At 42.2% G+C, this 22,389-nt stretch overlaps 1 protein-coding gene across 8 annotated transcripts in view; it reads right to left on the minus strand.

Moving 5' to 3' along the window:
- Positions 1–22,389, minus strand: part of LOC137384908 (RNA-binding motif, single-stranded-interacting protein 3) — a 1,676,909-nt gene that overhangs the window by 635,653 nt on the left and 1,018,867 nt on the right. For all 8 annotated transcript variants that reach the window (XM_068059619.1, XM_068059634.1, XM_068059609.1 and 5 more), the window contains one exon: positions 19,085–19,254. In XM_068059619.1, coding sequence (XP_067915720.1) covers positions 19,085–19,254 — 170 coding nt within the window. The remainder of the gene's footprint in view (positions 1–19,084; positions 19,255–22,389) is intronic.

Genomic DNA, 22,389 nt, shown 5'->3' on the forward strand with positions numbered 1-22,389 from the left:
ATATACTGTGAATTAAAAACTAACTGATAATTCCACACAATTCCCTGTTAAATTTCATAATATTCACCATCAGAAATTTGCTCAAAGACATAAGAGAAAAATTTGTTCACACTACACAGACTATGTCGATTCCCGGGAGCAGGCAGCGCCACAGGCCAATACCTGCACAGCCCAGGTGGGTTTCTTCGATGCTATCAATGGTGAATGCTGTGTGGGCTCTGCAGGTAGCATCTCACAGTGCTGCCTCCCTCCAGGGAATCAACACAGTCTGTGTAGTTCACCTTGAAGCGATGGTGCGCAAACAAATTTTTCCCCAACGTTGTTTTCAAAATGTAAATATCTTTCTGTACCTAAAATCATTAAAATTTCAATATGCTACCTGCTTGTTAAGCAGTCTCAACGTATAAAGGTGTGCACTCTAGATGTGCATTGCTCTAATTAGACAGCACAGTTTCCTGTATGAGATTATCATCAAACAGTGACTCACATTCATCCAAAGGACCTAACACTCTAGTTCCCACTCACATGACTTCAAACCAAAATGAAACTGTCCAAAGTTCTACTCTGAAAAGATTTTTAGAATCTGTAAAAATATGGTTTTGCAATGCATTCATGAACAATCAGGTCAAAAACATCCGTTTTGTCGAAATGAATTACAGCAAACAGCATTTTAGAAGCTCTGTAATAACTATAAAGGTGCATTTTACTTCATTTGAATAGTACAATAATTAGATTGCAGTGGACACTGATCAACTCATAACTGCGGTATTTAAATCAGCCACATGACTACTTATTCCACATTGGAAACAAAATGCAATGACACCAAAAACAACAACAAACAATAACATGTAAAGATTCCACAAATGAAGTCATATTCGACCATATTTTACTCTGGTAATTAATTTTAGCAAGATAGCAGACAGTTGCAAACAATGCAGCCATCCAGTTTAAATAGACCAATAGACTATTCATTTTTTTAAAAAAATCTGTTTGGGGGATGGAGGGAGCAAGGAACAATATACCAAAAATTCCTTCATGTCAAACTCATTATTCATTAGAAAATACAGGAAACACTGAGATCAGGGAGAAGCTGTTTCAGGTCCATAACATTTTGTCAGAAAGTTCATGGACCTGAAACGTTAACCCTACCACCCCCTCTCCATAGATGCTGGATTGTTCCTGCACTTATCTCAAAGTTCCAGCATCTTGCTCTCTATCATTAAATTTATAGTATCACATGCAGGCATTGAAAAGGTGAATACTCAAGGTGGAAACAATCCATTTGTTCCAATCCCATGTATTCAACCTCCTTATTTAGCCAAATTTAACTGCATTGGCACTGCAGGGGCACAATCAGAGTCAAGATAATTGGGGCACAGGGCAGACTGCAGTGTAACAGTTTTGGTGATGAGCGGGGGTATCAAATTGTGCTTTTATTCTATCATAACTGCTTTTAAAAAATCAATAATTAAAAAATACTCATCTGTTCTCAAAGAACAAGGAAACCAGAGACAAAATGTTTTTTAAAATTGAGTGGGGAGGGTAGTTCAGATTTCATAATGAGGGCCGGAATTTTACGCCCCACAACAGGAGTGGGCTGGTGCTGGGGGGTGGTTGTAAAATTGAGTGGGAGGTGGAGGGGTGCCGTTCCCAATGCCTTCCCGCGCCCCCACACCCCCCCCCCCCCCGCTGCAATTTTACTGGGGCGACGGCAGCAGCAGGCTAATCAAGGCCCTTATATGGCCAATTAACTGCCACTTCAGGGCCTCCTCCCACCGCCGCTGGTATTTTACATCCACTGAAGTAAAGTCCCCCCCCATCCCAACCGACCCCCTTTGCCTCGCCCAGGCCCAGCCGATTGTCCCCAGCGAGGCCCCAAAACTTACCTCTCTTCCGGGGCGGATGTCCACGATCCCACTGTTGGCTGGGTGCAGTCCCAGCAGTTGCCACCGCGCCCAGTGGGACTGCTGGGACTGAGCTGCCTGACCACTGATTGGCCGGCAGCTCTTCGAGGCGGGACTTCTTGCCTCAAGGAGGTGGAAGTCCCACCCAAGTCCAATTAAGGGCCTGGGCCACGTAAAGTCCTGGGATTGCTCCCAGGCCTGGTGGAGGTGGGTTCGCCCCCGACCTTTTGGCTTGTGGGCGGGGCCTCCTGCCCAATGTATAATTCTGGCTGAAATTTCTGTTAAAATCCCCAGTACCTGGAAAGAACACTCTTAGTAATCTCTTTAATTTTGGGTCAAATTTATTTGTCCAGAAATGAATCAATAGCCTCTCTTGGTTAAAACTAGAATAGATGCCTCTAATATATATAAAAAAGTAGAAAACAAACTATTGCAGATTCTGTCAATCTAAAAGCAAAACAGAAACCCCTGGAAACATTCAGCTGATCAGGCAACATCTGTGAAGGGAACACATCAATGTTACAGGTATTGAATCCTTCCTCAGATGCCGAAGATATGACAAATACAGAGCATTAAAAAAAATGAAAACAAGGGAAAGGAAATGGCATGAAAAGCAAAACACACAACAACCACACACAGGAGAGGAAATAGAATGATTTGTAAAGTGTTTAGAGAGACCATAGAAGGTTAAATGGTAGAAGTGCCATGCATACAAGACAAACAAAGGCATGATGGGAGAAATTAAAGAAAGAAAAGACATCTAAAATACATTCAGGCCTGATTTTAACGCTAGGCCTGTTTCCAGTGGATAAACTATGGTATGCCCGGATGTAAATCCCACCATCAGATGAGAATGGGAGGAATTGGCTGCCGATGCCATCTGCAGTGGTCTTGCACTCAGGAAGGGGAGGGTAAGCCCGTAGCAGCATTTTATGTGGGACCCGGAGCACATTTCCGTCCCAGCTGGCCCCACAATGATGTCATTAGGACCCAGCATGCCTATGTAAAACTGGATGTTGCTAACATTGGGTGGATGTCCTTGTCTGAGCAGTTAAAAATTGGCAACTTTCAGTTTGTGGCAACTCCAAAGTGGGTAAGTAATCTGGACAATTAGTTAAAGTGGGATAGATAAATAAAATAGGAAGCATGAAAAAGTGGCAGATTCCAGTAGAAGAAAAAAAGCAGCCCGCACCAAAGGTGCAGACCACACCACTAAAATGGTGCTCCAACTGAGGCTCACTATCATAAGCACCTATCCTCTTCCGCTCCCTCATCCCTGAAATGGCAGCACAACCATGCTACTGTGCCAGGTTATTGAAGCATGGGAACAACTATACATTGAGAAAGAAAGCAAGTGCTTCAAGAAACTAAACAGTTCTAAATACATGCAAGGCCTTGTGGGTAAACTGGGATTTGTTTTTTGTTCTGTTACTGTATACACGTATTGCACACTTCACAGATAGATCACAAAATGTTTTGTCATGTATATTAGTTAAGTGGCATGCCAGACAAGTGTTGAAAGATCATTATCACAATTGTGTAATGGTTGGCTGTTCTTTTACATTGTTCCCACTTACTAATTTGCCCATTTAATAAAAACTATGTTCTAACCATTTGCTCAGCAGGTCATAAATAATAACAACACCTAATTCCTCCCATTTTTAAACAGATAGTAACACGGAGCCCATTGTGAAAAATCATGTATATATTTTCATGATAGTAACTCTAATACCACTGATTCTTTTAAAACTAAGGCCAGTAGGAACTGCTACATCCCTGCAGCATACTAAAGGCTGGAATCGTAACTTCTAGATAATACTTATTGCGAAACATTTAATAATGTGGGGCTGAATTTTCGGTTCCTGCCGATGTCAGGAACGGAGGCAGACAGGGCTTGAAAATTGCAAGGCCGGCCAGCCGGCATCCTGATCCCATTCCTGATGTTCAGGGCCTGGGAAGGCTGCCCCCAAGAGATGAGCAGGCAATGTGGCTTGTTAAGAGCCTTGTTGAGCAATGATTAAGAACGCTGACTAGGATCTTCCAGTCGGCCTCCAGTTCCCTGACGCGATGGAGGGGCAGATCAACTGCCTGGAGGCTGGAATGCCATAATTCCTAGCAGGCATAAAGGCCCTCACTGCCTGCCTGGGTGGGGGCACGGCCAAAGGTCGCCCTGTAGGAGGGCACCTCCCCCTCCCACTCCCAACAGTGGGGGCAAGACTGCTTTTTGTGATTTTTAATTAAAATTTTTAAAAAAGATGAGAAGGCAACTTCTTGTTGAGACGCCCTCCCTGTTATTTATCTTGTACTGCAGCCAGGTGCTTCTCTGAAGCTGGAAGGCCTCTGATTGGGCTTCCAGCTTCGGGAGCCTACCCACTGCTCTTAATTGTACAGGGAAGTATGTCATGCCTCCATGCCAATTAAGGGTTCACCCATGTGAAAATCTTGACATTAATCAGTTTCTCACGGGAGGTGGGTTCGGGACCTGAAAACAGTCCCGACTCCATTTTCCTGCCTCCGTGGGGAAAGTTTAGCCTGTGAAGTCTGTTGGAAAGTTTCCGTCAAGTGAGTGGCAGACAGAACATCAATGTGCTAAATGTTTGAAATACCTTGTAAGATAAAAGATGTAGCTGAGAGTCTTCTCAGACAGAAGAAAGATGTGTAAGTATATGGTTAGTTTTGTTTTTGTATTTGTCATGCCTTGTAAAGACACATCATATTCCTACTTTTAAGATACAAACTTTATTCAATGTGGCCTCTTTAAAATTGACTTTACCTTATAACAAACGGTGGACAATGCTGCAAAAGATTGCCACTGAAGGCCAGATGACCTGGCCTTTGTATCAGAACATTGCCTCATTGTCTGTTAAGGACAAAAGGATACATTCCAGGCTGAGAGGTGTCAATCACACCCATCCTGAAACCATCAAGAGACATTCCTGAACTGAATGGGTTCTTCTGAAACAAAGAAGGTGTGAAGTAGCCACATCATAAATGAATTTTACTCGTCCAGACATTAATGGATGGCTATGGATTCCACATCCTGGTCCATTGTGGACAAGGGAGAGGGCCATCCATCTGCTAATATGCAAATGTGAGAGATTTTTGCCTTAAAAGGTAGCTCCCTGAAGAGAGAGGGGGAGAGATGGCAGTAACATCACAGAAGGCAATCGAGCCAGGGGCTGTGGAAAGATCCAGCCAAAACAAGGAAGGAGCCCTGTTGCGCATTCTACACTTCAACTTGATGCAGCAGAGAACTGAAAGTGGTTTGCCACCTCCAATCTGAAATCAACTTGCCACCTCCAATCTGAAATCTTAACCACCAGAAATCTACAACACCTCAACAGGTCAAGACTACAAACAACCCAGAGCTACATCCTTAAAAGAGACTTTTCTGCTTAGAAGATTCAACAGGTTTACCATAAACCACAAACACCTACCACACCTTGAACCCTCACCCTTTGCCTTCTATCTATCTTCTCTTGAGAGTGCATGTCAGAGTGAATGCATGCATGAATGGTGTTGCGAACATTTCGAGGAATGAATATTGTTCAATAAATAATTTATCTGCTCTTTTAAACCTACAAGAAAACCTGGCACTGTCTATTTATTTGACAATTAAAACACACAGGGGCTAACTCATCATTTTAAACAAAACACGATTGTCATCAATTGGGAGGTGAATAGTGGGAACCACCCAACACCCCTTACCACCTGTCTGTAACTTATTTATTTCCCTTATCTGCTTCTCTTTTTTGAATCTTTGTTTCTTTCTTGTGAGTCTAACTTGCCTTTTCTTTCATCCTTTGTTTCCCACAACATCAATAGTCTGGTTTCAACAGAAACAGAGCTGCAGTCAGTTTTGTGAAAACATTCTGCAATATAAATGTTTTGCATTAAAGAAACATATTGACAGCATTCATCCTCCTACTCAAAGTGGCAATAAGTTTAACTATTCATCCAAATAAAAGAGCTCAACATTTCAGTTTAATAATGTCGATACAAAAAGTATCAATGAGCCACATCTAAGTTTAAGCCTTGCTATTGTAAATGTGAAAAAGAATTCTTGCATTTTAGTTATCGGGACAGGCTAAAAGCGCTGGGACTCTACACTTTAGAAAAGCATAGACTTAGGCGTGATTATGTTCAAGTTGACAGTTTGCTCCAATTTAGTAGGCTCAGAGGGACAATTTTAAGTAGTATAAAGTCAGACCTAGATTAGACGTCAAGAGGTGGTTCTTTTCCGAGAATAGTGGACCTGTAGAACAAGCTGCTCGTGTGCTAGACCTGTTTAAAAAGTTAGATACTGCATAGTATTATCAGTGCCAGTGTGATCCCTCGGACAAGTCCTAATCAACTAAAGGGGATGGAGAGGAATTTCCCATATTCTTTTCCCTCAAATTGGCTTGCGTTTTTCTGTTTTCCACCACTCCCAGGAGATCACATGGTTTTGGATGGGGTAGGGAGAATATATAAAAGCAAAATACTGCGGATGCTGGAAATCTGAAACAAAAACAAGAAATGCTGGATTCACTCAGCAGGTCTGGCAGCATCTGTGGAAAGAGAAGCAGAGTTAACGTTTCGGGTCAGTGACCCTTCTTCGGAACTGACAAATATTAGAAAAGTCACAGATTATAAACAAGTGAGGTGGGGGTTGGGCAAGAGATAACAAAGGAGAAGGTGCAGATTGGACCAGGCCACATAGCTGACCAAAAGGTCACGGAGCAAAGGCAAACAAGATGTTAATGGTGTGTTGAAAGACAAAGCATTAGTACAGATTAGGTGTGAATATACTGAATATTGAACATCAGCAAGAGCAAACCTGAAGAAAAACAACCTGAAAAAAACAGTGGGTGAGCAAACTGAACAAACTAAGATGAACTGAAATAAATACAAAAAAAATTGTAAAAAATGTAAAAAGGAATGCCAAAAAAAAAGGAAGAAAAAATAACTAAAAATGAAAGTAAAGTGGGGGGCTGTCATGCTCTGAAATTATTGAACTCAATGTTCAGACCGGCAGGCTGTAGTGTGCCTAATCGGTAGATGAGATGCTGTTCCTCGAGCTTGCGTTGATGTTCACTGGAACACTGCAGCAATCCCAGGACAGAGATGTGAGCATGAGAGCAGGGGGGAGTGTTGAAATGGCAAGCAACCGGAAGCTCAGGGTCCTGCTTGCGGACTGAGCGGAGATGTTCCGCAAAGCGGTCACCCAGTCTGCGCTTGGTCTCCCCAATGTAGAGGAGACCACACTGTGAGCAGCGAATACAGTATACTACATTGAAAGAAGTACAAGTAAATCGCTGCTTCACCTGAAAGGAGTGTTTGGGGCCTGGGATAGTGAGGAGAGAGGAGGTAAATGGGCAGGTATTACACCTCCTGCGATTGCAAGGGAAGGTGCCCTGGGACGGGGACGAGGTGGTGGGGGTAATGGAGGAGTGGACCAGGGTGTCGCGGAGGGAACGATCCCTTCGGAATGCTGACAGGGGAAGGGAGGGGAAGATGCGACTGGTACTGGCATCACGCTGGAGGTGGCGAAAATGGCGGAGGATGATCCTTTGGATATGGAGGCTGGTGGGATGAAAAGTGAGGACAAGGGGAACCCTGTCACGGTTCTGGGAGGGAGGGGAAGGGGTGAGGGTAGAGGTGCGGGGAATGGGTCGGACACGGTTGAGGGCCCTGTCAACCACAGTGGGGGGAAATCCTCGGTTGAGGAAAAAGGAGGTCATATCAGAAGCACCGTCATGGAAGGTAGCATCATCAGAGCAGATGCGTCGGAGACGGAGAAACTGGGAGAATGGAATGGAGTCCTTACAGGAGGTAGGGTGTGAAGAAGTGTAGTCGAGGTAGCTGTGGGAGTCAGTGGGCTTATAATGGATATTGGTAGACAACCTATCCCCAGAGATGGAGACAGAGAAGTCGAGGAAGGGAAGGGAAGTGTCAGAGATGGACCATGTAAAGGTGAGAGAAGGGTGGAAATTGGAAGCAATTGGAAGCAAGGGAGAATATATACTTTGATACACAAGATATCAAGAAAATCCGGTAGCTGAAGTGAGGCAAGAAGGGCTGGATCCATCAAATAAGCACTGTTTGTGGACCAGGAAGAGCAAGAGTGCTTCACCCTGGTCCACGAAGCAAACTAAGCTTAGGATGATTCAACTCCTCCCCTCTGTGTTGGGCCGATCCATCGGCAGCCCCCCCCTCCCAGCTACACCCACAATGATCGGACCCCCCAATGTAGGAATTGCCTCCCTCCAATGTATGATCTCTAACCTCCCTCTCTGATCTGCAACTCCCCCCGTGACCTCCCTCGATGTCCGACCACCCCCCTGATGATGGCACTGCCAATGTCTAACTTATCTCTGCTCTGCTTCCCAAATGCATTCCCAACAACAGCCAACCAACCTCTCAATGTGGCTGGTTGTGGCCAGGAAGCCCAGACAACAAAATTTAAATCAGGTCCTGTCGTTACCGGAAGTTTGGGTTTCTTGACCACTAAATCTTGCTACTGCTCCCTTCCCACCTCACAGTTACTAGCAGAACCTGCATTTCTGCATGTCACTTGAGAGTGTCTTCTTTGTGCAGATCCTGTAACTATAGCATTTACATAGATCTCTATAGTAAAGTACAAATTATGTTCTTTAGATCTCAGACATGTTACATTTATAGAATATCTACATAGGAGCATTGCACATTATGCAGGCTGTCCTAAATAAAAGAAAACTGGAATCAATTACTCTTAATGGTTGGTATTAAGCTACAATACTTACTACCTTTCTATCTGAAGCCATTCTTTTCGGTCCCCACTCCAATTCTGTTCGCTAGCTATCAACTCCATCCCTCTCCCTGGAAACTGTCTGAGACTAGTCTGTTCACAACCTTGGTATCATATTTGACCCTGAGATGAGCTTCCAACCTCATATTAACGCTATCACTAAGACCGCATATTTCCGCCTTCAAACATCACCCAGCTTTGCCCTTGTCTCAGCTCATCTGCTGCTGAAACCCTCATTTATGCCTCTGTTTAACTCGAGACTTGACTATTCCAACATACTCCTGGCTGGTCTCTCACATTCTACCCTCCATAAACTTGAGGACATCCAAAACTCTTTTGTCGTGTTTTACCTTGCACCAAGCTCCATTCCCCTATCACCCTCTGCTCGCCGACCTACATTGGCTCCCGGTCAAGCAACGTCTTGATTTTAAAATTCTCACCCTTGTTTACAAATCCCTCCATGGCCTCGCCCTATCTCTGTAATCTCCTCCAGCCCCACAACCCTTCAAGATATCAGCGCCCCTCTAATTCTGGCCTCTTGACCATTCCTGATTTTAATTGCTCCACCATTGGTGGCTGTGCCTTCAGTTGCATAGGCCCTAAGCTCTGAAATTCCCTCCCTACATCTCTCTGCCTCCCTACTTCACTTTCTTCTTTTAAGACAGTCCTTAAAACCTACCTCTTTGACCAAGCTTTTGGTCATTTGACCTAATATCTTCCAGTGTGACTCAGTGTCATATTTTGTTTTATTCTGCTCCTGTTAAATGCCTTGGGACTTTTTATTACATTAAGAGTAGAAGTTGTTGTTGCCTTTACAAGAAATCAGATCCGATGTGGAAGTGATGGATGTTTTTCTGAACCATTTTCCACTACTGAATTCATTCATAAAAGTTATGGGGATTGTTTCTTGAGTTCTAACCCTCTTAATTAGTTCATTTAAAACTTAGTAAATCTCAATATTAATTGATCGAACAGCAATATTACCATCATACGTTAAATGGAAAATAGCACATCTTGGCAATTGTGTTAACTTAACAGATTTATTGAAAATTCTTCTGATAAAAATGCCTTTACTGCCAGCCAAGAGTAAAATTAGAAATAAAAACAAGAAATGCTGGAAATACTCAGCAGGTCAGGCAGCATCTGTGGAGAGAGAAGCAGAGTTAACATTTTAGGTCAGTGACCTTTCATCAGAACTGAGTAAAATTAGCCCTGAAACCAGCAGAGAAATAGAATTCAGCCCAGAACTTGAGCACAACAGCCGTGCAGAACTGAGAAGATGGCATGGATTTCAGACCAGAGGCCCAGGAAGAAACACTAGCAGGTGGGGGAAAGACACTGTGCTCTGTAGCACATTACCTCGAACCTGGATAATTGGATAGCAGTGCAAAGTCATGGCAGCTGAAGAGTACAACATGTCAGCACAGTCCTGATGGCAACGCCTGTGCAACAAACTGCTATTATTCTGTACTTTTTCCCTAGTGCATATTGTCTAGCACCAAAGCTTGGGAGTCTAAACACTGGAATCCTTGTTTGAGCATGGAAAATATTTGCCTGATAATGCTCCTGCCTCATGAATGTGCTCTGTTGAAAGGTATATGTTGAATAGGGACGGAGTTACATAGCAATACATAGACTTCCAAATAGTTCCAGAGATGTAGAGGAAAGGATAGCGAAGATGATTCTCGACAGGAGCGAAAGTAACAGGGTAGTTGTTATGGGGGACTTTAACTTTCCAAATATCGACTGGAAATACTATAGTTCGAGTACTTTAGATGGGTCAGTTTTTGTCCAGTGTGTGCAGGAGGGTTTTCTGACACAGTATGGAGACAGGCCAACCAGGGGCGATGCCACATTGGATTTGGTACTGGGTAATGAACCCGGCCAGGTGTTAGATTTAGATGTAGGTGAGCACTTTGGTGATAGTGACCACAATTCGGTTAGGTTTACCTTAGCGATGGGCAGGGACAGGTATATACCGCAGGGCAAGAATTATAGCTGGGGGAAAGGAAATTATGATGCGATTAGGCAAGATTTAGGATGCGTAGGATGGGGAAGGAAACTGCAGGGGATGGGAACAATCGAAATGTGGAGCTTATTCAAGGAGCAGCTACTGCGTGTCCTTGATAAGTATGTACCTGTGAGGCAGGGAGGAAGTTGTTGAGCGAGGGAGCCGTGGTTTACTAAAGAAGTTGAAGCGCTTGTCAAGAGGAAGAAGAAGGCTTATGTTAGGATGAGACGTGAAGGCTCAGTTAGGGCGCTTGAGAGTTACAAGCTAGCCAGGAAGGATCTAAAGGGAGAGCTAAGAAGAGCAAGGAGAGGACACGAGAAGTCATTGGCGGATAGGATCAGGGAAAACCCTAAGGCTTTCTATAGGTATATCAGGAATAAAAGAATGACTAGAGTTAGATTAGGGCCAATCAAGGATAGTAGTGGGAAGTTGTCTGTGGAATCAGAGGAGGTAGGGGAAGTGTTAAATGAATATTTTGCGTCAGTATTTACAGTAGAGAAAGAAAATGTTGTCGAGGAGAATACTGAGATTCAGGCTACTAGGCTAGATGGGATTGAGGTTCACAAGGAGGAGGTGTTATCAATTTTGGAAAGTGTGAAAATAGATAAGTCCCCTGGGCCAGATGGGATTTATCCTAGGATTCTCTGGGAAGCTAGGGAGGAGATTGCAGAGCCTTTGTCCTTGATCTTTATGTCGTCATTGTCGACAGGAATAGTGCCGGAAGACTGGAGGATAGCAAATGTTGTCCCCTTGTTCAAGAAGGGGAGTAGAGACAGCCCTGGTAATTATAGACCTGTGAGCCTTACTTCGGTTGTGGGTAAAATGTTGGAAAAGGTTATAAGAGACAGGATTTATAATCATCTTGAAAAGAATAAGTTCATTAGCGATAGTCAGCACGGTTTTGTGACGGGTAGGTCGTGCCTCACAAACCTTATTGAGTTTTTCGAGAAGGTGACCAAACAGGTGGATGAGGGTAAAGCAGTGGATGTGGTGTATATGGATTTCAGTAAAGCGTTTGATAAGGTTCCCCATGGTAGGCTATTGCAGAAAATACGGAAGTATGGGGTTGAAGGTGATTTAGAGCTTTGGATCAGAAATTGGCTAGCTGAAAGAAGACAGAGGGTGGTGGTTGATGGCAAATGTTCATCCTGGAGTTTAGTTACTAGTGGTGTACCGCAAGGATCTGTTTTGGGGCCACTGCTGTTTGTCATTTTTATAAATGACCTGGAAGAGGGTGTAGAAGGGTGGGTTAGTAAATTTGCGGATGACACTAAGGTCGGTGGAGTTGTGGATAGTGCCGAAGGATGTTGTAGGGTACAGAGGGACATAGATAGGCTGCAGCGCTGGGCTGAGAGATGGCAAATGGAGTTTAATGCGGAAAAGTGCGAGGTGATTCACTTTGGAAGGAGTAACAGGAATGCAGAGTACTGGGCTAATGGGAAGATTCTTGGTAGTGTAGATGAACAGAGAGATCTTGGTGTCCAGGTGCATAAATCCCTGAAGGTTGCTACCCAGGTTAATAGGGCTGTTAAGAAGGCATATGGTGTGTTAGCTTTTATTAGTAGGGAAGGTCTTACGAGGAAAGGCTGAGGGACTTGAGGTTGTTTTCGTTGGAGAGAAGGAGGAGGAGAGGTGACTTAATAGAGACATATAAGATAATCAGAGGGTTAGATAGGGTGGATAGTGAGAGTCTTTTTCCTCGGATGGTGATGGCAAACACGAGGGGACATAGCTTTAAGTTGAGGGGTGATAGATATAGGACAGATGTGAGAGGTAGTTTCTTTACTCAGAGAGTAGTAGGGGCGTGGAACGCCCTGCCTGCAACAGTAGTAGACTCGCCAACTTTAAGGGCATTTAAGTGGTCATCGGATAGACATATGGATGAAAATGGAACAGTGTAGGTCAGATGGTTTCACAGGTCGGCGCAACATCGAGGGCCGAAGGGCCTGTACTGCGCTGTAATGTTCTAAAAAAAATTCTAATTCTAATAGAATGTGCCATGTTTCATCAGGTAACACATATCTCCAAAGACCCAAATATTCAACTTGTCTTCAACCGAGAATGTGTCAGCAACCAATGATTCCTCCTTGAAATGGGCACTCCTCAGAAATAATGCAATGACATCCAAAATGCTTTGCTTGTAGTCGTAGACCATTTCGACATTCATTCTTTTCCATCGATGAACGACTTGGAATATTGCACAGACGCCTGAATGGTTGGCAGTCAATAACATCCTGGGCCTTGGGAATGCCACATATTTTTAAAACATTGAAACACTGAATCACAAAGTGATTGATCCTTGAAAGCAGTCTCTGGGGGAAATAGATAAGAGCCATCATCAGTTTTACCACTGCCAGTATCACAATGCTCAACATGCCCCTTGGTCTCATGATCTAGTTCTAAGAGATAGCACAATTCATTTTTCACTTCTCTAGTGAGGTACAGCTTTCTCACACATTAATCCTTGAATGGTTTGAAGTAGTTCCATTACTTCTGGTAGACATGCTAATTAGTAGTGGATTGGGGTGGATTCCTCTTCTCCCTTGGAGCTGCTTGGTCCTCACTCTGCTGCTCCTTCTCCTTGTTCTCCATCATTTTCAGATATGTAAGAGTTATTGATGTGTCCATGATGTTAATAGAATGAAACAGCTGAGTTGCTGTTTACAATATCTCCTGCCTGCCTCATGCTGGACCTGTGCTAACTTGTTCAGCTACTTTAACACTACCTTTAAATGGGTACTTTTAAAATGGGTTACCCTTTCGTGAAAATAAGAGAGAGGAATGTGATCTAAATTCACTCAGCGCTGGCAAACTAATATCACTAACAGCAATTTCTAAGTGTCACCCATTCCTGCAGTCAGAAGATAAAGTTGTGAGGCTATAGTTACAATCAGTGAAGTTTACGACGAACACTTATCACACTAGTACTACATTCCTCTGCACGTTATTCTTAGGAAAACATTAACTTGTTTATTTTAAATAGGTTAATGACTGCCTAAAAATAGTGTCCATGGAAACATAGTATGATGGCGCTTAGCAGTCGTATGTGAATTTTGCCAATTGGAAAATACAGCTTATAAATTACAGGTACCAAGACCTTTCTTTTTTGCCTCCCAAGTTTTCTCTACTCCTCTCCTGATGCTGTTGACTCCTTGCTGGAGCACACTTCTACAGGTGCCCTCTGGTACTTCATTCAGGTGGCCTTTACTCATATGCAAGATATGACTATAATTGTTGGCAGACATTATACCCAAGTTCAACCACATCTTTACCCAATGGTAAAGAACCCCACCATCAGGCTCAAATGGGGGTCAGAAGTCTTCACTATGCGGGAAACACCCACTCACCTGTGCTTTTCCCTGAATTGGCCAATTAGTGGCCAGAGGGTGGGCTCACTGTCCATTATGGACAGTAGGTAGGTTCTTGAAGCTGGAAGGCCAATAGGAGGCCCTCCAGCTTGAAAGCAACAGGATGCCATGGCAGGTAAGTGAGAATGGGGGTGCCCCAAAATGGAGGCGTCCTCTCTCTCCAGCTTCTTCAAATTTGAAATAAGAAAAGGCCTTTACAGATGGGCCACCCTCCACAGGCAGCCTGACGCTGCAGCTGAAACCAGGCTGGTGGGGGCCTCAAAGCCTGCCTGGAGCACTGGCACCCCCACAGGTCTGCTGGGAGGCCATCTCCAGGCAGCTGTACTGTCCCTGGCTGCCTCCGATAGCAGGCCTTTATAGGCCTTTAATTAATTCAGTTGGCTACCCGACGCTTGCGGGCAGTAGCCCTGTTGCCACCCCATCCTACCTCTGAGAAAATGACCCGGGGGCAAGATGGAGCCAGGGAACCAGTCTGCTGGCAGGCAGCTCCATTTTTTGCGGCCACCTGCCTTCGTTCCCTGTGGGGCCTAAAAATCCTGCCCCAGGTAACTCAGTATGTTCCAGGGATTGGATTTGGGACCTTCCAGTTATGTGCAGTTCAGCTACTCACTGAATAATTTCAATGCTCCAGCAGGAGATCTTAACCCAATCTTTTCTAATTATTTTCCTCATTGTAAAGATGATTATCTTGAAAGAAAATGGAATTGGACTTCAACTTTACTGTCTGATCAAATGAAATGTGGGAAGGCAAGAACAAAATGCTACCGAAGTTCTCAATATATCATCAGTTGAGGGGCTCCTGTGTGGCAATACTGATCTGCAATGGTTTGGTGATAATACAAATTTGTCAGGGGCATTAGGGGACATGAGAAAATAAATAAATGTCTTGTTCCAGATTAATATTGTATTTTGCAAGCTAATTGCACTGAATTTGGCTCTGAACTGACTCAGACCTGCCTCAGATCTGGGTCTGAGATCCAGCCCAATTCAGTTTGCTGACCATGAAATGAACATGCAGGTTCCACTCTCAAGTCCTGAACACCTAAAAAAAAACCATCGCTGACCCCATTGGCACTATGCAATGGTTGGCATGCAATTAAAAATAGCAGTTTATCCCACCTTGCCTTGATCACTGCCTAGAGACTGGCAGAAAACACCTGGAATTTTTAAAATGATTTAATAGTACTATGTTACATTCACTTTTCTCTTTAATACAAGACAACCCACCAGTTCACGTTGATGTTGATTTTCGATGCCTGGTCAGCGAGTTTGTTGACAAAAATCAGTGTGAAAACTGACCCCTAACACTGACAGTGCCACATCTCTCTGAGCGCTGCTAATAATGTACTAGAATGGGTTACCTTCTCCTCCTTGCGCCCCTGCAAAGATTGTCGCCTCTGTAAATTGTAAGCGGGATCACTTCAGCTGGTCCTCTTGCACAGCCAAAGTAAATAGGAGAAAATTGCTGAAGGAGGGGAAAGTCAGGTCATCAACAAAAGGATGACACTAACTAAAGTGATGGCATTTTTACATGGAGGTTACTGCTGGAATGCACTGTTGGAAAAGTGGTAGTTTCAATAGTAACTTTCAAAAGGGAATTGCATATATACATTAAAAGGATAAATTTACAGCACTGCAGGAAAGAGCAGGGGAGTAGGACTAATTGGAATGCACTTTCAAAGCAAAACGATATGATTCTAGATTGGCTTAGAGGACTGTCCTCTACTATAAGCAGGGCTTATATGTTACAGGAACATGGATATCACATTCGACACTAATGGGTGTAAATTAGAGCTTGCTGCAACTGTGAATTGGGCCAGAGAATTCCTACCTTTTAGCACTTAGGCAGTAAGTAGAAAGGACCTGGCAATAAGGTAAAAAAAAAACTCAACTTGAAGGAAGCCAAACCCTGCACTTGGATTGAAAACAACTGAGAACAGAGATCCAGACCCCAAATCTGAATTCAGATTCAGCTGCTAATTCTCAAACCTCATTCAATGGAAAGGAGCAGCTCTGTGCTACTTTTCCATGTTGTTCCTCGAAATTCTAGATTGCAACTGAATTAAAGTGCTTTGACGAGTTTATTTTGACTCAATGGCACAAAGAAAGGCTACTTAATCTGTAATAATCTTTCAAAATTCCTGACAGCTTTATGTTATTTTACTGGCAATCTGAATTATCACAGCAAAAAAGGAAGATCTTAACAGCCTTAAAAGTATTTGTACATTCATTCAAATGGCCTGTTATTACATATAATGTATGTTGTTGTAAAAAAAACTACTCTGAAGACTGTAATTTTCTATTGAAGTGTCTCTCTCCAGTCTCTTTGATCTGAAAACCCTCACATATGACTTCAAAGGCAAAGTAGGAAGCTAAATGAAGACGGAAACTTGTCATCTGAAAACATGACACACTGAATAACTGTTTTCTCTCCTACACTATTTGAAAGAATGCACAAGCAGTCTCACATATGAAAATGTTACCAACCTCTTTACTTGCAATGGGTATATATGCAATTAGGTTATATATATTTTCTGCTGTTACCAAAATAAAACCTGGTAAATACAGTAGAGAGGAAAGACTGCCTGACCATTCAGGGTGTAAGTTTTTAAAAAGGGAGTAGTGTCACTGTTTACCTTCTGCCATGAGGTGACTGCAATTTCTATTTGGAGAGTGAATGAGCTGTTTTGTTTTCAGTATTAGAATTCCAAGAACAGAACAAGGCAAACTGAACTAAAATTGAACATTTTTATAAACAAAAATGTCAATTTGGTTCAATTGGCAGCACTTTCACCTTTGAGTCAGGAGGGTGCAATTCAACCCCCACTCTGGGACCAAGCTGACAATACTGAAGGAGTGTTATATTCAACAGAGCTGCAGTTCTTTAGATGAGACAACCAAAGCCCCATTTCCTTGTTCTGTTCATTCAAGTGAATGGCAACGTTCACGATGTACTATTTGAAGGACAGCAGAGAATTCAGGGAAGAATTTTTATCAGTGTCCTGATCAACATTCCTTCCTTAACTAACAGCACCAAAAATACTTTAACTGGTCACTCATCTCAGTCTGTTTTTGCAAACTTGTTGCATGCAGAATGACAATGATACTTGCCTACAATAACAGCAGCCACTGCACTTTAGAGTTAGGTACTGTACATGTAGTTCTTTAGGTTATTTCTTAGAAACATGATGAGGTATTTTATCAATGTAAGTCTTTCTTTGTTAGGTATGAGCAGAATGTTGATCCTTCATTGGCTTTGCTCTCCTGACCTGATAAATGGTCATTATATAAATATAAGTTGTTCTTGTTGTGGTAGGTGTTGTTATGCATTTTCTCCATTTTCCTCTTCTCCTCTCTTCCCAAAAACATTAACTCCTGTTGAGACTCAATATATGGGAGCAATCACCCTTTGGTACTTCACCCAATTGTCTTTCTACAAGTATCAGCCATGCCAGTGATTGCTAGTAGATTATTCATCCATAGTGGCATGCAGCTGAGTAAGATTCTACTCTCACTCAACATACACAAAGGGCCATTGGAGCAGGAACCTATTCTGATCTTTCCTCACTATTTCTCAGGCACTCAAGACAACACTTGCACTGTGCTGCAATCCTAGCTTGAATCTCCTAGCTCAACACACATAGCGAATCAAACTTGAAGCTTTTAAAAAATAAACTCATTTAAAAAACACAGCTTATTTGTTACATAAGTAGGTCCTGATGGACCCAACCAAATAGAACATTGGCAATTTCATCATTCATGCATTGTGCAGTCTGACTGTTTAAATGTGAAATTGTAATTTGACCTGTGTGGCATGATTTATTTAAATATTCATTCTCAGTATTAAAAAAAAGTGACATAAAGGGCCACTTTACTGAGGACTACAAGTCATAAATTGCTGAATGCAGGTAAACATCCTGTTAGCTGAGACTGGAAACTCACCTGTTAAGTTTTTAGGTTTTACCTAGATATTTCAGTTATGCTGTGTACCAGAGATTCCTTCTGGAAATGAGCTCTTGTTCTCTACAAACTGTAGCATCACCCAAGTGTCATCAATAAATCTTCATTACTGTATACAGCTCGTAGGATATAACATGAGCCCTTTTATGATGTAGTGTTCAGAAAGTGGAAGAATAAACACCCTAGTTAAGCTACTAATTTTGAAAAAAGATTTAAGTAACATTAGGTAACAGATGATCATGATCAATAGCAACTTATACCACCTTTTACATTTCTTTCAATACACGTTTCCTCCTCAGGTAAACAACAACATGATAGGATGCTTTATTAATGCTAATGATAATGATGAGGAATTTCCTTGGAGCTGGTCCTGCTCCACTGCCATAACTTCTGTGAAAATCAGCGGTAACCCACATCACACGTAAATGGGGTTTCTGCTACATTTCTGGAGAAGCTGCAGCAGCAGAGCGACAGGAGCTCTGAGGAAATTCTAGATCAATATTAAACCTGGATTTGGTAATTACTCAATGAGAGCATGTGTTATGATCTACAAAGCTACACGACAATCACATCCACATGAGCTGTGGTAAAAGGGAACAAGATGGAACTTGTGGACGAGAAGCATATGACCTGGGATATACCTCTTTCAAGGTGCGAAGTTGAAAATTGCAAAATATAAGTACATAAAGTATCTCCCATAGCGAAATCATAGATTTCAGGGTGGAAGTCTGTAGTAAGTGATCTCTATTTGTTTTGCAATTAAAGCAAAACCTTTGAGTGACATTGTGTATCCCCCTCCAGTCTTGGGGAAGCTGGTGGTAGTAACGCATTTAAAGTGATTATTCCCATCTCATTGTAGATATTAGAATGTATAGTTATGATATGAAGACCAAGGATACTTCATATTTGGCACGTTCTTTCGGTGAGGATCATGCAACCACTCTGTATCACAGCAATGCCTTCACGAAGTCAAGCAAAAGTGATGGTGTCCCACATCCTTTCTTTGGATAAAGGGACATGCTTGCATGCATAAAAATGCTCTTTAAAGAAGAAAATGAATAGAGGAACTTACGGTTGGCAGAGCTTGATGAGATCCTGGTCGGTGGTGCCTGGTGGCAAGCCCCTAATGTACAGATTTGTCTTACTCAACTGCTCACCACTGCTGTTGTTGCTGCTGTTGTTGCTGCTGTTTGTGCTCGGACTGGGAGGAGCCATAGGGTGAGGAGCTGGTGCATAGGATTGCTGAAATGGACAAAAAAAATACATGAGAAATCCATTCATTGATCTTTACAACATTATCTCTCCTATTTCCCATTTAGCCTCTTGCTTAAGTCCTGTTTATTGTTCCATCATGGTAACACATACTTCAAATCCTGCACTGTACCTTGTTAAAAATATACTCTTATTGGCAGATCCACCTAAAAGAACTTTAATGTGAAATTGGGAGAAGAGCTTTCAAAGAACATATTATTAAAGATTTATGTAGTCATGAAATATATAGCTTGCATCATTAAACCAGAGATATAGTAGACAAACATACTTATATATTCAAAAATCCTTTTAGATATGGTATGTCTGTGCTGGAAAACACTGTCATTTTCTGCACCGTGTTAGCATCAAGTATTCCCAGTGTAGCATGACCAGATGCACAATAAAGTTCTGCCTACTCTGCACTTACAATATGCTTTAAACACAACCTTAAGAGATCAGAGTGACAGTTCCATTTTCTACAGTTTTTCTCTTCTTATGGCCTCTCTGATTAAGATTGGCAATTGAATACCAATTAGTACAGAATTATGGAAGTATTTTGCTGTGCATGTGAACACATTAAGAATGGAGTTAAGATTACCCAAACCTGTTTGACAGGACACTTTCATCTCACCAGTCTAACTTTGGAATCAGGTCTCTGTGATGTAAGCTTACCATAATACTCAAAAATGGATTTATATTTAAAATATATAAATCATTTCTCGAAAGTTTACCCCACTCAACTTTATATAAACCCTTGTGTCCTCCAAGGGTTTATTCTCCTTTATTGTTCTCCCACTTGACAATTCCCATTCTTAAACAGCAACATGTGTAAAGAGTAGCACTGTTCATAAGAGTAGGTAAATATATATTAGTCTCCCATTTACTAATTTAATAAAATGTGTATATGTGTACAAAATGTATATCTACATTTTTGTTGTGCAAAAGTCTAAATCAATGTGGGAACCTTACGACGGAAACTGAAAGACTTGGCGTCAGCTTCCAATAATCAAGCAACACAATTATTGATCTTCTCCCTCCACAAATACGGGTTAATCAGATTTTCATGAAAGCAATGCCCCTTTAAAATGCACAGCATAGATTTGTTTCGAAACAGGCACTGAGGCTCGATTGCAATCAGCATTCAGCAGTGTTACGTCTTATAGAAAATGAATGAGCTACGTCAATGCAACGCTGATTAGGATCAAATCCAGATATAATATTCAATTTAAGACCATACCTTGTAAAGTAACATCAAAGACAACGAAAGAAAAGATTGACTCAACTGTGACCTAAGATTGCAAAATCAGATCCTTGTGAAATTGTTCTGTGACCTGTGCCTCAGACATAATTTCAGCTGTATTCAGGGCAGGCAACGGGATACTGTCATTTTTTTTGTTTCTCATAACTTCCCACATGAGCAGGTAGGATTTTCCCACAAGTTTGGAAGTCTAATTCTTAACAACTTGAAGCATGCTGGCCCTTTAAGTCGCTCATGGGAAAAAACAACTTAGTTCACCCCTTTTGCCGTCTTATTATGTTTTTCAATCAACATACTGTCATAAAACCACACCAACACTGAAAGCTGAATTTGCCTGTATTTTGATTATGTTCTGACATGTTCAAAATCTCTGCCTCTGGGAGGCCCAAAAGAACATTTGATTTCATTTGAGTTTAGAGCTCCTACCCAGAAAATTGTTTATGTTCTTTATATTCATGACTTTCCAGGTATTTTGACTTACATCATTCTTTTTTTTAAATGAGAAAATATTACAAAAGAAAGTGAGTATCAGGCGTCATGCCTAAGTAAATTGACATCAACAACAAAGTCACAACTACCATATTGTTCAGCCAGGATATCCAACATCTTTACTTTTTAGATTCTTTGCAATTATGCTTACCACCATCTTAGACAGGCAATGACAGGTAAATTGATTTAAACTTTATGGGCTGGATTTTTCTTTTGTATAATCACTTGAAATTGGGTGGCACAATGGAAGAAAATAAAGGAAAATTGGGCAGGAAGACCCACTATAACATCGCTGCCCTGAACTATATTTTATGCTCTCTAGCCCAGTTGGGAAGGACAACCCTTCACTTTCCTACTATGTGCAAATGATAGTAGGGAGGTGCAAGTCAACAACCTGCCCAATTTCCTGCCCTCTACCACTACTGCTATTGCCCACAGGAACTGTCAGGTAAGCGGTGATTGTAGTTCCTGTGACAGAGGCAGGAGGACTGATGGATGTGGTCCAACACTGGATACTTTTCCCTCTCCGAGGCTGTGAAAATAAAATCAATCTTCAGATCCTTGGGGCTCTTCTTCCTACTGGTGTTGCAATGGGTGCCCTGCTGCAGCATCGCATGCATTTTCCTTCTGTACAGGGGAGGGGGCTCCCACTAGGAGCTGTAAGACGTACTGATCCTAGAAACTACATAGAATTACATAAGAGTCTACAGCACAGAAACAGGCCATTCGGCCCAACTTGTCTATCCCAGTGTTTATAGTCACCACAAGCCTCCTCCCACCATGCTTCGTCTAAACCTATTAGCATATCCTTTCTCCCTCATGTGCAGATCTAGCTTCCTCTTAAATGCATCTATGCTATTCACCTCAATTACTCCTTGTTTTAGCGAGGTCCACATTCTTAGCACCTTTTGGGTAAAGAGATTTCTCTGAATTTCCTATTGGAGACTATCTTATATTTACCACCCCTAGTTTTGGTCTCCCGCACAAGTAGAAACATCTTCTTGATGTTCACCCTATCAAACCCCTTCATAATTTTAATTACAAAAAATGCTGGAAATACTCAGCAGGTCTGACAGCATCTGTGGTGAGAGAAGCAGAGTTAACGTTTCAGGACAGTGACCCTTCAGCAGTTCTGAAGGTGGATAGGCAATGGCAAACATTTAAAGAGTGCATGGATGAACTGCAACAACTGTTCATCCCTGTCTGGCGCAGAGGTCAAACTGGAAAGGTAGCCAAATCATGGCTTACAAGGGAAATTAGAGATAGCATTAGATCCAAGGAAGAGGCATATAAATTTGCCAGAAAAAACAACAGACCTGAGGATTGGGAGCAGTTTAGAATTCAGCAAAGGAGGACCAAGGAATTGATTAAAAAGGGGA

The sequence above is a fragment of the Heterodontus francisci genome, chromosome 2 (genome assembly GCF_036365525.1).
Source record: "Heterodontus francisci isolate sHetFra1 chromosome 2, sHetFra1.hap1, whole genome shotgun sequence".
Classification (NCBI taxonomy): Eukaryota; Metazoa; Chordata; class Chondrichthyes; order Heterodontiformes; family Heterodontidae; genus Heterodontus; species Heterodontus francisci.